Genomic DNA, 13524 nt, shown 5'->3' with positions numbered 1-13524 from the left:
AGCAGGGAGGGGAAAACATATGGGGCAAATTATATCAATTAGATTTTGTGACCTCAGCTAATGATTGGCATGAAAGGGCAGTAATAAAGATTTTCAAACTTGCTTATAAGATCTAACATTTCTGGGATTCCTTGCCCCTCCCTGGACCCTTTGAGAGAGGTGTGTCATTTATTAATATGTCTCAATAAAAAACCATTTTAGTCAATCTGGACAAAGTATTCCCGAGCCATTTATAAAAGGCTTGTTCAAATTTTTTCAGTCAAGTCCATCTCTTCATGACTTCCTTTGGAGTTTTTTTGGCAAAGATACTGGAGTGGTTTGCCATTTCCTTCTGCAGATCATTTACAGTTGAATAAATTGAGGCAAGGTAAATTAAACAATCTATCCAAGGTTACCCATAGCTAGTAAGTTAGTCCAAGGCAAGATATGAACCCAGGAAGATAAGTCTTCCTGATCCAGGGCCCAGCACTTTATCTATTATGTCACCTAGCAAGCCAAAATGATAAACAGTTGGTGTTCTGTGCTCAGTCATTTTAGTCAAGTGCACATCTCCAGAACACCCTTTGAAGTTTTCACGGCAAAGATACTGAATGGTTTTCCATTTCCTTCTCCAACTCATTTTACAGATGGGGAAACTGAGGCAAGCAGGATTTGGTGACTTGTCCAGGGTCGTATAAGTGCCCAGGCAGGCTCTTTAACCATAATTTCATATTACTTTTCTTCATCTTGGAAAAAATGAAAAATTCCTGAGTCATAACACTAGATGTGAACCATCATAGGTTCCGAATTGCAAGATCAGAGATCATCTATTCCAATTTTCTCATTTTATAAAGAAACTGAGGCCCAGAAGGGATAGAATAGGATCCTGTCAGAGGTCACATGGTCCAGCCCACAGGATTGGAGATTCCTTTTCTTTCTACTCCTCTGCAGATGACTGGGGGAGGAAATCTGCCATTTGTCTGGAGGAGCAGTAGAATGGCCTTTGATTGGGGGAGTATCTGCTTTAGAGAGGTGGGAAAAGACAAAGGAAAGGGAAACTTCTCGGGCAGAAGTCAGAATAGTTTCACTTTATGGAATAGAGAGGGGAGAGTGGAGTTCCTCCTAGGCCTTAAAGGCACCATGTAAATATAGTGATGGCTATGTTGTGATTAAGTGTTGCTTATTTTATCAGTCTTAATTACCAGTGACCTTAGATAACATAGGTGTTAATATCCTGGAACTTAAATATTATCATGAGTAAATGAAAGAACAGTTATGAAGTGATTGCATGAGCCAGACCCTAGGTACGAAGTCCTAGGATACAGAGACACAAGCCAAGACAGCCTGGGCTCCCTTATCTCCTCCACATCTCCAAGCAAGATCCTGCCTCAGTCATCCTAAAAGTAATGAGAATCTGTGCTATTCAAAAATCCCAGCATCCAATCCACTGTGATTATATTGAACCCAAAGCTCTTGATGAGATAAGAACTGAATCCCCTTTAACTGTATTTCTTTCTGTGGAAACCCTTCCTATTCTCTAAGACATTGATTACAAGGCTGCCTTTATCATCTTAATCAATCATACCCATATGACTATTGAGAAATTTCCAACAACTCTAGTTTTTAAAAGGAAAAAAGACTCCAGAAACCCAAAAAAAGGCAATGGGAGTAGTGAATAGTATCAACTTGGAGTCATAAAGACCTGGCTATGGGACCCTGCAGAAGTTCTTTGACCTCTGCAGGCCTCAGTTTCCCCATCTGTGGCTTCTATAGTCTATCCATCCAATCTAGTGCTAAATCTGGGATCTTCTGAGGTTATTCCCCACCTCTGTCTCATCTTTGCAATTTCCCAACCCTCTCCTCTTGCTAAACTGCTCTGTTCACTATCTCCCTAACATACCTTGGTATTCCCATGCTCAGCATGTCCTCCTGGCCAAACAAAATTCAGCCTATCCTTTGGGAGACAACTTGAGTATCAATGACAATATTTTATCATTTAAAATTATACTTATATATTATATTTGTATTTATATTTTATTCTGTACATATAACCCTACTATAGGCCAGGCACTCCACTGAGTCCTTTACAAATATGATCTCAGTGGATCCTCAAAATTTCCCTGAGAGGTCTGTGCCAGGGATGATCTCCATTTCCCAGATGAGGAAATTGAAGCAGACAGCTGGAAAGCTACTGAGGCTGGATTTTAGTCCAGGTCCTCCCTTGCTAGGCCTAGGGTTTTCTTTACTGAAATATTGCATCCACTATGAGGCCTTCACTGAACACGTCCATTGGATGTGATACGTTAGAAATAATGGGTTACGGCTCTCATTCCTTGTCCCTGTTGCCTTTAGGTTTCCATCAGAGCCCCCACCCTGCTGGCTTAAGGCCAGCATGGGATCCTTACCTGGACCCAACCTTACACAGAACCACACCCCCTGTCCACACTTTGCTTTTCCTCCTCCCATGAATATTACCTGAGCTGGTTGTCAGTGGACTTTGTTTATTTACTCTGGATTACTTCTTGGTTAAGGTCACTTGGACTTCTGGTTCTACCCTCCAAGGAGAGAGCCACCTTCACTGCTCATCTTGGTGACCTTTATAAATTGGTTTTGGGGGGATTTTTTGGTATTTGCAAGGCAATGGGGTTAAGTGACTTGCCCAAGGCCACACAGCTAGGTCATTATTATATGTCTGAGGCCAAATTTGAACTCAGGTCTTCCTGACTCCAGGGCCAGTGCTCTATCCACTGTGCTACCTAGCTGCCCCAGCCTTTATAAATTGGAAAGAATTTGGTGGTCCAGTATCTGGGTCATCAGGGCAACACTGGGAAAAACTGTTTCCCAGATAGCTTAATTTCCACAGCTTTTCATATTCCCCTTCGGCCTCCTACATCTGATCTAGATCCAGGTCATTTAACATCCGCGCCCTATGCCTCCTAGCTGATAGGCCTTCTACCCAATTTCCTTTATGCATTATTTTCTTGCATTCAAAAGTAAGTTTACTGAAGGCTGTGACTTTTGCTCCTATTTGTATAACTCTGGCCATTCAGCAGGTGCTTAATCTCTGTCCCAGTTCTAATTCTGTAACATCAATTGAACAAACAATTTAGCATCCACTGTTTATAAGGCAGCTACCCTAAGTTAACATGAGACATTTCTCCATAACGTCCTGAGCCTCTTCCCGTGTCCTTTCTCAAATTTACCCGCCTCCCTTTCTCTATCAGGATGCTAATTGTTCTATGATAACTAATACATCCCAAGTTGTCCAAAGACGACAAGGATTCAGAGGTTACCTTTCCTGGGGATATTTGCAACTTTAATAGGAAAAGAGGTTAAGCCTTCAACGGGCGGGGGGCCAAAGCTGCCCCAGTCAAAAGAGGAGGAGAGTGTGGAAGTTAAACTCTACCAGCTGCTGCATGAGCTTTCCCAGGGATGGATGTTAGGCAACTCCATGGGTAACCACCCCCTGGAAATTGGCCCAATGCATAATTGCTCTTCCTGATTTTAATTAGTTGTGTATCATAATATGGATAAGCTTGAGAAGCTTAAGATAGAAGAATGAATCAATGGCTAAGGTTAAGGAGTGAATAAGTAACAACCCTACAGGCAACCCATTGGTTTGGACCTTAGCTAACTTGGCTTGGCTGGTACTCCGTCAACAGCTACACAATCTGGCACTAGAGCCATCCTATAAGTTCTTCCAGTGGGGTCAGTGACCTCACTTGTGCTAGCTATACCGGCAAAGTACCTGGGAACCCAGGCTCACCTCCATGCCACCAAGAGACCACAGAGAAGAATTTTGTAGACTTTCATATTCTGCATGCTTACATAACATTTGTGTTTTTATTGATCTATTTTCTATAAATACGTGACATTAGTATTTTATATTTTTAATTTTCTTTCATGGAGATGGTTTTTGTATTTATATTTCAGGTAGACAGATTTTAGATTTAATATTTATCTTTCAGAAAGATTTTATATTTTATATTGAATAGACAAAGAAAGATTGATAAACAGGTAGTAGTACTAAATAAATGGAAAGGTAGATAAACAGAGGCAAAAACAAAGATAAAATCATTCCTTAGTATCATATGAGTTATTATTTTTCTTGCGTCTGAGTTGAAGGTCTCTCTGATTATCCTCAACGGGAGAATTCCTGGGTAGTCATCCCAGATGCTAGCTTGCCTGCCTCTCAACAGCCAGGAAGTTTGGCACTGGTGGGATTTCAAGGACAGACATCCCAGAGGTTACTGATAGCAGGCTGCATCCTGGTCCAGGTGAACCTTCAGGGTGGTCTGGAGGCCACGCCAGGTCTTCAGGTGGTCCTTTCAAACATGGCAGTTGACATTGAGTCAAGTACAGTAGTGTAAACCTATTATAATTGTTGTGCAGCCCTAGAGGATACAAATTCCTTGGAAGAATTACTATATGAGAGAGCATTTATTGAGTATTGACTATGCACAAAGAGGTAGGGATTCAAATACCAGTCCCTGCCCTCAAGAGGTTTACATTCAAAAAAGGAGAAATGACACATGTAGGGGCAGAGTGGTCAGAGTTGGGGACTTTGGTCAGAAAGTAACAGAGATGCTGAGTAGGGCCATAACCCAGGAACAGTGACACACCCTTTCTAGGAATCATGGTAGGAAGAATTAGGTCATGGTTAATCATTCCAAGGGGCTTGGCAAGGAGCGGGCCAGAAAAAGAAAGGAAGTGAAAGATAATGTGAGGGATGGTGGGGGAAATCTCCTGAACTATAGTGTTCTAGGGGAGGCAATCACCAATCACAGCACCAGTTCTGCCAGGACAGAGTCTAGTGTGGGCTGGAATTTTTTTCAATTTTAACATGATATTCCTTTCAATAATGGAAACCTATTTCACATTTCACTTGAGAGATAATGATGTCAACCTCAGATTCCCAGGTGTGGTTTAACCCAAGCAAAGGAAGAATAGAGGTTTTGTCCTCCTGGAGAATAGGATGAGTACAAACAGAAGAGAATTTATCAAAGGAACAGATGGTCTTTAATGGACTAATATAGCTACACCTATAATCTGCAACCACAAGAGCTGTGTTATCTTGAATACATTGGTTTTCTTCTCATGAGCTTCCCTTCTAGTTTCCTATCATTCTGAGTACATTAGTTAGAGAGTGTGTCCAGGCTTATTGTGTAGATTCTAAAATATTTGATTATGTATGCATTTGTAAGACATTTAGGGGTTTAGAGTATAGTTTTTTTAAAAAAATTGTTTCTATTTATTTTTACTGGGTTTTTTTTTTTTCAGAAAGTTGGGACAATTTTTGTTCTGACAGTTTTGGGTTTTTTTTTTTAAAAACCCAGTGTTGTTAATGGAGTTACTTGACTTTTAAACTCAAATCTTTCTGGCTGTCTTTGAATAGCCAATAGTAATCCCAACCCAAGTCTTTGTGGCTTCATTATTTAGATTTTGATAACTAAAATAAGTGTAAATTTAAGATGTTTTCAGCTCTACCAAAAACCCTAAATTCCTTCCCAAACTGATTAAGATGTTTGTCTTTCATTTTCCAAGAGGACCACGACATTAGGGAGGTGATGCCATGACAGGCATATAGATAGGATTTGAGTGAGGGGGTGCTATGCTAAGTCACTTTTCTCCTCCAGAGCATCAGGGTTCAGTGGCTGGACATGAATCAGGATGACTGGAGATGGCCCTGGATGTGGAGCAATCAGGGTTAAGGGACTTGCCCAAGGTCATACAGCTAGTTAATGTTGTGTCTGAGACTGGATTTGAACTTCTGTCCTCTGAGCTACATAGCTGCCCTTCCAAACTGATAGGTTTACAATGGTAAATAGGGCCTTCTTTTTGGCTCAATTTTTAGTAACTAAATGGGTTTGTCTCAGACAGAGACCTAGAAAAGACCTTAATTTTGAAAAGTCAAGGTCACCCACTGAATCCTAGACCACAGCTGTCTTGCAGCTGAACTTTGATGAAAGAGTTCTAACTCAAAAGCCAGTGCTCTATCCACTGTGCTTTTTAGTGTGACCCCTAAAAATCTGCTTTATATCTTCCACCTTAATATATATAAGTATAGCCTTAGATGGAACAAATTTGACAATTTAAATTCTACATTTATTCCCCCCCCACACACACACACACTCTGTGCAAAGATTTTGCCAGAATTTTACAACAGATACTTTTTTTTAGGGTTGTTTTTTTTTTTTGCAAGGCATATGGGGTTAAGTGGCTTGCCCAAGGCCACACAGCTAGGTAATTATTGTCTTAGTGCAAATTTGAACTCAGGTCCTTCTAACTCCAGGGCTAGTGCTCTATCCACTGCACCACCTAGCTGCCCCACAACAGATACTCTTGAAACAGGGTTAGATGTTCTATTACATTCCCCCTGTAAAACCCTCAAAGTAACCCCAATAATGCAGTTCAGAGAGATAAGATAATTAGGAACCTGTCTATGAGGGACAGAAGCTCAAAGACTTAATCCTTTCAGGCTAGGGCAGAGATTCATTGTTTGTTAAAGAGCTTGCCATGTGCCAGGGTAAGTCCTTATCAGGGAGGGAAAGATAATTTACTAAAAGTTCAGTAATCTCCTCTCAAGAATTGAAAAATGGGGTGGAGGTGGGGGTGTATTATTGCACTGAAGAATGTAAGATATGTGATCAGTGCAGAGGCCACAATTTAATTATGAAACATATTTCCCTGTCCAAATATTCCTCTGCTGCATACCCCACTAATTCAAATGAACAATTTTATAGATGTTCATATAGTCAAGCAACCCAAATTCCTTTCAACTATAGTATTCAAAGAGTTACAACATATTGTTAACCCATTCATTAGCAATTAGATCAGTTAAAATTATCAAATCAGGTGAATTTGGAAAAAGTTATATTTAATTAAAGGGATAATAAAAATTAGATATCTCAGACTAGATTTCACTTAAAAATAAGACCAAAATAAATTATAGCTAGAATCCCCAGCTAGTATAGAAATTGTTTATAATTTCTTTTATCAAATCAGATAACTTGGCTTAAAAACCATTTAATACTAACATTACTTAACATAATGCTACTTTTAAAGACATTGTTTTTCTAAATCCCTAATTTTTAAAAAATCCAGGAGGATTCTCCTTTCTAAGAGTTCCAGGCCTCTCATTCCCGCATTTTTCAATAACTACAAAACCTCTAGGAGGCTTCCAGTGCCCTATGCTCTACAGTAGAAATGTACAGTGGTGTCCCTGGCCACCTTAAGGAAACCAGACTGTTTTAAATTCCTTTGAGATCAAGTCAGTTAAGTCTGGTCAGAGGAAACTCAATAAGGGTCATAACTTTAGGGCCAGTTACAGTATTTGTAATCAATACCACAATTAAATTCCAAATGTTCAATTTATGAGAGAATCTGTCCTTTAATAAGCCTAGCGGTTCCATTTACCAGTATTTTGTAATATTATAACATGCAGGACACTTAAAATAGGATCACAATTATGCCTTCTAAAAACTAAAAAAACCAAAAATTCCTTAATTTAATATATATATTTTTAGTATTGCATACAAGATCAGCTCCTATAGATGGTTTATCTAATTAAAAGTGATAGTTTTAATACATTTCTTAATATCAATTAGCAATTAATTGATACTCCTGTTCCTTTTTCTCTTTCAGGGCTAAATCTTGATTTTAAAAAATTCCTACAGATAAGTATCTGTAGGATATCTGTAGGGCTCTTTCTTCTAGTTGAAACCTGAATTTACTGATTTCTAAAGGGAAAGATTATCTTTGTAGTTTCTAACTAAAGCCAAGTTACTTATAGTGATAAACACCCTGAAATCTTAAAAATAAGGTCATCTTGAGGGACAGCTAGGTGGTGCAGTGGCCCTTGGGGTCAGAAGGATCTGAGTTCAAATCCGACCTCAGACACTTAATAATTACCTAGCTGTGTGGCCTTGGGCAAGCCACTTAACCCCATTTGCCTTAAATTAAAAAAAAAGGTCACCTTAACTTGGATAGTTTTAAATTAGTCTTTTTAAAACAATTAAATCCAAAACCCAAACAAATAAAAGGATTAATTCATATTTTAGAACTTTCATTTCAGTTCAGTAGCCAGAGGTAAAATCTAGACAATATTTCAACTTCAAACAAAACAAAGATTCAAATTTAGAGCAATTGAATTGAAAAAGTGGAAAAAGTGGTAGATTAGTCTTATCTCAAGGCTAGTTTGGGGTAGACTTCAAAACTGTCCTAGCTAAGATTTGAAAAGTTATAGAGTTCTTTCCTTCCAAGGAGCATGTTTGAATAGAGACCTTTGCCTCCTCAAAATTCCCATCCATATGCACATGTCACAGCACAAAAAAAATGTGAACCCTAAAAATCTGTAAACCTTAAAAATAGAGGGTTAAAATAAAATGACAGAAAATATAGGCTAGGCATGAAGTTTTATTCATAGGGTTAAATAAAATAAAATGACAGAAAATATAGATTAGACACGAAGGTTTATTCTCTGGGATTTGCCTATAGTAATTCTAGTAATGACCACAGCAAGTTGAGGGAGATCAGCGTATACTGCAGCCAGGGGAGGGGGACAGAATATACATAACCAGAGTAGACCAGACCTTCAACTTCCCCAGAGACCACCCTAATAAGTTGATCATCCTTTTACAAAGCTATGTGATTGTTATCTCTTCTTGGACTTTAAGCATCCTGAGGACAGGACAAGTCTTCTAAGATCCTGATCATTGTCTTTCTGAGATATAATTAGCATAAGGGGAAATAGTCAATGACTTACTACCTACTGTAAAGAGAAGGCTGAATACTGTTCTCAAATTCTCAGCCTTTTTCCAGGAATATAGTTTTGAAAAACTTATTATTACACTTTGGCAAGAACTGCCTACACCTGCTAATCCCATGAATTTATTATTTTTTATGTTTGTATTCAAAATAAGCAACTTCACAAGGGTAGAGGGATCCCCCCAAATGAGGAGGGATCCTCACTGAGTTTTAGTCTTAAAAATAATAATTAAATTAAATATGGGTTAACCCTCAGAGTTTGTTATGAAACTTAAGAAGGAGCAAAACAGAATTAAGTTGACGGGCACATTTTAAAAATATTTCTCTTAAGTTCACAGATTAGGCAGATGAGCATGGGGGATCTGCCTAGAGAGCCAAACCTCCAAAGATACAGCTCTGAAAAGGGTTTATGTACCTTTCACTATCTGACTGTTCAGGGTATTGAGACCCAAACCCAAAATCACTCCTTGGAGTCCTCTCAAAGTGGCAGCAAAGAGTTAAAATTTAATGCGGTCCTTGCAAGAAGCAGGGCAGTTCCTAACTATGAGAGAGAGAGAGCAGGAAAAACTGAATTACAGAAGATGAAGCGGGGTTAAAAAACTACAAAAAACACAACCCCCTTCCCCTCCTCTTTTCTGCCGACCCTTACAACAATTGGTCAAACTGAATGGTCTGAAGGGGGGGGGGGGTTGCCTGTCTTTGTTTATATCTTATAAGGTTAAGGTGACATAATTTTTCTAGCCAGAGATCAGGGTTCTCACACTCACCTAATTCTTGAGAAATAGAAACTGAGGCCTGTGGCTTAGACTAATTTAGCACTATGTTTCTGAAAAGTCAGCACTTTTGCCCCTCACATGAAGGAGGTTCTGATAGGTGAGAAGCTACCTCTGGCAAAGGGAGTGGCTTTCAACCTAGGCTGAGGACTGGGTATCACACGTACCCACTAGGAGATATGTCCAGGGAAGCTAGGAAATACAGTGGGGTCAGGAGAACCTGAATTCAAATCTAGTTTCAAACATTTGACCCTTACAAGCTGTGTGATCCTGGGCAAGTCACTTAACCCTGATTGCCTCAAATTCAGGGCCCTCCCTGGGTTTCTGTACTATAAGTGTCACAGATATAATTCCAAATCTTCAATAGTATCATTCCTTGGTCTCTAAATAACTATCTAATAGATTATCAATGATTAGATTAATCTTGGTAGAAAGCCTAAAGTCTGTGATGCTTAACCCCATCAGTTCATTTCCTCCACGTCTCCGTGATAATCACTGTAACAACATAAGGGACCACCTAGGGTTGAGGGTCATTTTTTATACTTCATTGTTTCATTATTTGACAAGGTCAGAGAATTCATCCCCTTCTGGCTAACCTGCTGGTGAGTGAATCTCTCTATCCTGAGCCAGGACTGGGCTCAGAACAGAGACTCAATCTTTTGCCAAGATTTGAGGTTTTTTCCAGTATATGGGAGAACCCCTCAGAGGTTATTCTCAGCTAGCACTGATCTTTGAGAAGTCCTGTGGTCACCTCCCTAACACTTTGTGGAGGTGCCAAGATTACCTGGTAACAGTGAAACAGTGAAAATGAACATAGAATAAGCTTCGTGGAGGGGGGGCGGTGTCTCCATGCTATTGGAAGGTATTAATAATCCTTGTTTCTATCCTAGCTTTCTAGATGTATTCACAGGAATACAGAATTATTTTACCCCAAATATCCAAAGCTTTCAACACCAAATACCACCTTAACCACATCGGATCCTTTAATCTCTCTAAAAAGAGCCAATATACAGAAAAATCTGGAGCGGTCCCATTGGATAACAAGCTATTCACGTGATTTTACAGGTATGATTATTTTTAGTGTGAGCAGAGAGTAAAATTACATGTTTGGCAGGAGGAGGTGTGTTAGGAGGTTTCTTCCATTTTTTGGTCCCAGCCCTCACCCCTATTTCTCCATCAAAGCACTGAATTTATATTACTGGGGAGTAATAGTTTTGGATGGGTTGGGAGGAGGTGGAGGATAAATCTTATTCTGGTAATGTTTTGGGAGGTACATTTTTATCCTGGGAGCCAGGAGTTAGAATTGATTTCCTTGTTACTTTGCCCACTATAGAGAATGGTTTTCTTTTGTTTTAATCTTATCAGATGGCACATTTTTTTTTTATGAGAAAACTTCAAAATCAGAAAGCACTGGGCTGGAGCCACACCTTTGGCACATACTTTGTGTCTCCATGCCAGTCACTTGATCTCTCAGTGCCCTAGTGAATCTTCCAAAATTATATAGGGTAGAGCATTGATCTGCATTGCAAAAAAAGGGATTTCCTCACTATGAGTTCCCTATGAACCAATACAAATCACAGGTTAGGTCCCATTCCAAATGGGACACTTAATGAGTAATTTGATGCTAGTCACCCCATTTTCTAACCAAATAATAAGATCTATAACATTTCCATTAAGGTTCAGGTTCCATGAACCCCCTTGAACTGGATGATTTACATGCAAAGAAGGTAGCCATCTTAACTGGAAAGATAGGATTTGATCCACCACCTGTAAGTAATTACAGTCAACTCTCAGTTATTCTGGGGTAGGGGATAATCCAGTTGTCAGATTCTTTAGGCACTTTCCTTCTTCCTCGGGCTTTGCCTCCTTCTGAGCTCATTCACTGTTATTAGTGGTCAAGGGATATGGGCTCTCGCCTTTTACCCTGACTCCATCACCATATTATTAAACTATGTTGACAACCTGGGGGACAAACTAATTCCTTTTCTCATTGTTATATTAGATTTATTCTCTTATGCCAGAACTCTGCTAACAGAGGAATTGATTTATATGGGGTATAGGACATTCAATTTGAACCAAAATATTCCTAGATCCTTTAAGTGGTACATTTTTGCATGTCTTGTTACATTATCTTACTGTTGGATAAAACAGACCATGGCTTCCTCCCATTAGCCTTAATAATTGAGAGTTGGCTGTATTTCAGCATGTAGCAGATCTCTATAAATATTTGTAGTTTGACAACATGAAAAATGAGAAATCATCAGAGACCTCAAAGGCATCAGTTACATGTTGTCTAATTAAATTCTTGGTGAAGTAAAGAAAAGAACATAGCCATCCATGGCATGTTTTCACCAATAAATTAAATAACAAGATTCTAACAAAAATTCATATTTTAATGGATGTTGACAACAGTGAGACCCAGTTTCTATGAATCCTTGGAAAATAAAAGTGATAATGATTTAAATTTCCGTTACAATGACTGGGGAATTGACAGAGATGTTTACAATTCATAAAGTCTTAGATTGTGTTAACTTTATTTCCACCTTAGCCTTTCTCAATATAATGCAGGAGCATATGGTCCTCTACTATTAACACCAGCCTGTGACTGGTCAGCAAATAGTAACCATTTTATAAATAACAAATTTTTGATTGATTGATCTTTCTAATGCCTAAGGATGATTTTTAATCTAGTGAAATCTGAAGTCCAAATTGATGATTTCACCTTCCTGTACCTCAAACTGACACTGAGGACTTAAACCATCACTTCCTCTACCCTTCCCCAAAATGCCCCTCCCCCACCAATCACAGGATGTTGTGACCATCTAAGAAGGTTGTCTTATTTTATTCAAGAAAGAAATCTGTGGTTATACAAATTTTTCTTCAAGAACAAAATGTAAAATATTACATAGATGAGTAACATTAAATAAATATTTATTACTAAGGGTAAAAATCTCTAAAGCATTACTTCTCATAATCTTAATATTCCTTTTATTGGAAGGCTGTGGGGGAGATTGGGAAATAGGAAAACCTGGTGAGCCTTGGCAACTGCTGGGAACACCTAGTTTCTTAGGATAGGCTGATTCTAAATATACTGTTTTTAAAGCTACATTTGAATACTACTGTTTAGAAAAACCAAAAATGACGAAAATAATTCCTTTTCTTTTAAAGGGACATGTTGGGGCAAAGGTTGGTTTTTATGAGGAGATAGATGCTAAGTTTGGAGTCAGATGACCTTGTTTGAATCCTGGTTTCTACCCCTTGTGATCTGTGTGACCCCAACTGAGCTACTTGGGCTCCCAAAGGAGTTTGGTTTGGACCAGTGTCTCAAGTGTACCCATCAGCCTTAAAGCTCACCAATAATAATGGTCAAATGTATATGAGGTATAGGAAGATTCTAGAATAGGAAAGTGACTCTCATAGGAAAGGCAAAGGGCCCTTAGTCTCATACCATTAGCAAAGAGGCAGTGCTGGGATATGAATCCAGAGCTCCTAGTTCTTACATCCCTGTGGCTTTGGAAGTGAAACGGAACTCAATGAGCTAAATAATTCAAATTTCAGGATTCCCCCCCCCCCCCCCCCCCCCCCGTGTCTTTCTGTCTCTCTCTTTGTCTCTCTCTTCATGTTGTCTTACAGAACTAATAACTGAAACAGGAACTAATCAGCCTAATTGCCAATTATTTTGTAAGCACCTACAATGTGCACTATGGACCTGGGGATATGAAAGAAGTCCTACTATTGAGTAACTTATTCAATCAGGGGAAAGAATAGATAGACAAATATATTTATATATATATATATATACATATACATATACATATACATATATATGTAAAGAGTAAATATGACTAGAATAAACACAATTAAATATGAGGTTTTCAGAGAGAGAGCTGTCAGAAAAGACTTTATAGAATATGATTTTGGGGCTTCTTCATAAAGGAAGAAGGGGAATTCCCCCAAGAAAGAGATCATTTACAGGGATAGGAGATGGATGCCCAAAGGCCTGGAG

At 38.9% G+C, this 13524-nt stretch overlaps 1 protein-coding gene across 3 annotated transcripts in view; it reads left to right on the top strand.

The window, feature by feature from the left end:
* SPMIP4 (sperm microtubule inner protein 4) overlaps positions 1 to 13524 on the top strand; it is a 49613-nt gene that overhangs the window by 34535 nt on the left and 1554 nt on the right. For all 3 annotated transcript variants that reach the window (XM_074195507.1, XM_074195509.1, XM_074195508.1), the window contains 2 exons: positions 10409 to 10583; positions 11196 to 11287. In XM_074195507.1, coding sequence (XP_074051608.1) covers positions 10409 to 10583; positions 11196 to 11287 — 267 coding nt within the window. The remainder of the gene's footprint in view (positions 1 to 10408; positions 10584 to 11195; positions 11288 to 13524) is intronic.

The sequence above is a fragment of the Macrotis lagotis genome, chromosome 7, assembly GCF_037893015.1.
Source record: "Macrotis lagotis isolate mMagLag1 chromosome 7, bilby.v1.9.chrom.fasta, whole genome shotgun sequence".
Taxonomy (NCBI): Eukaryota; Metazoa; Chordata; class Mammalia; order Peramelemorphia; family Peramelidae; genus Macrotis; species Macrotis lagotis.
This window is presented reverse-complemented; position numbering and strand designations above follow the sequence as displayed.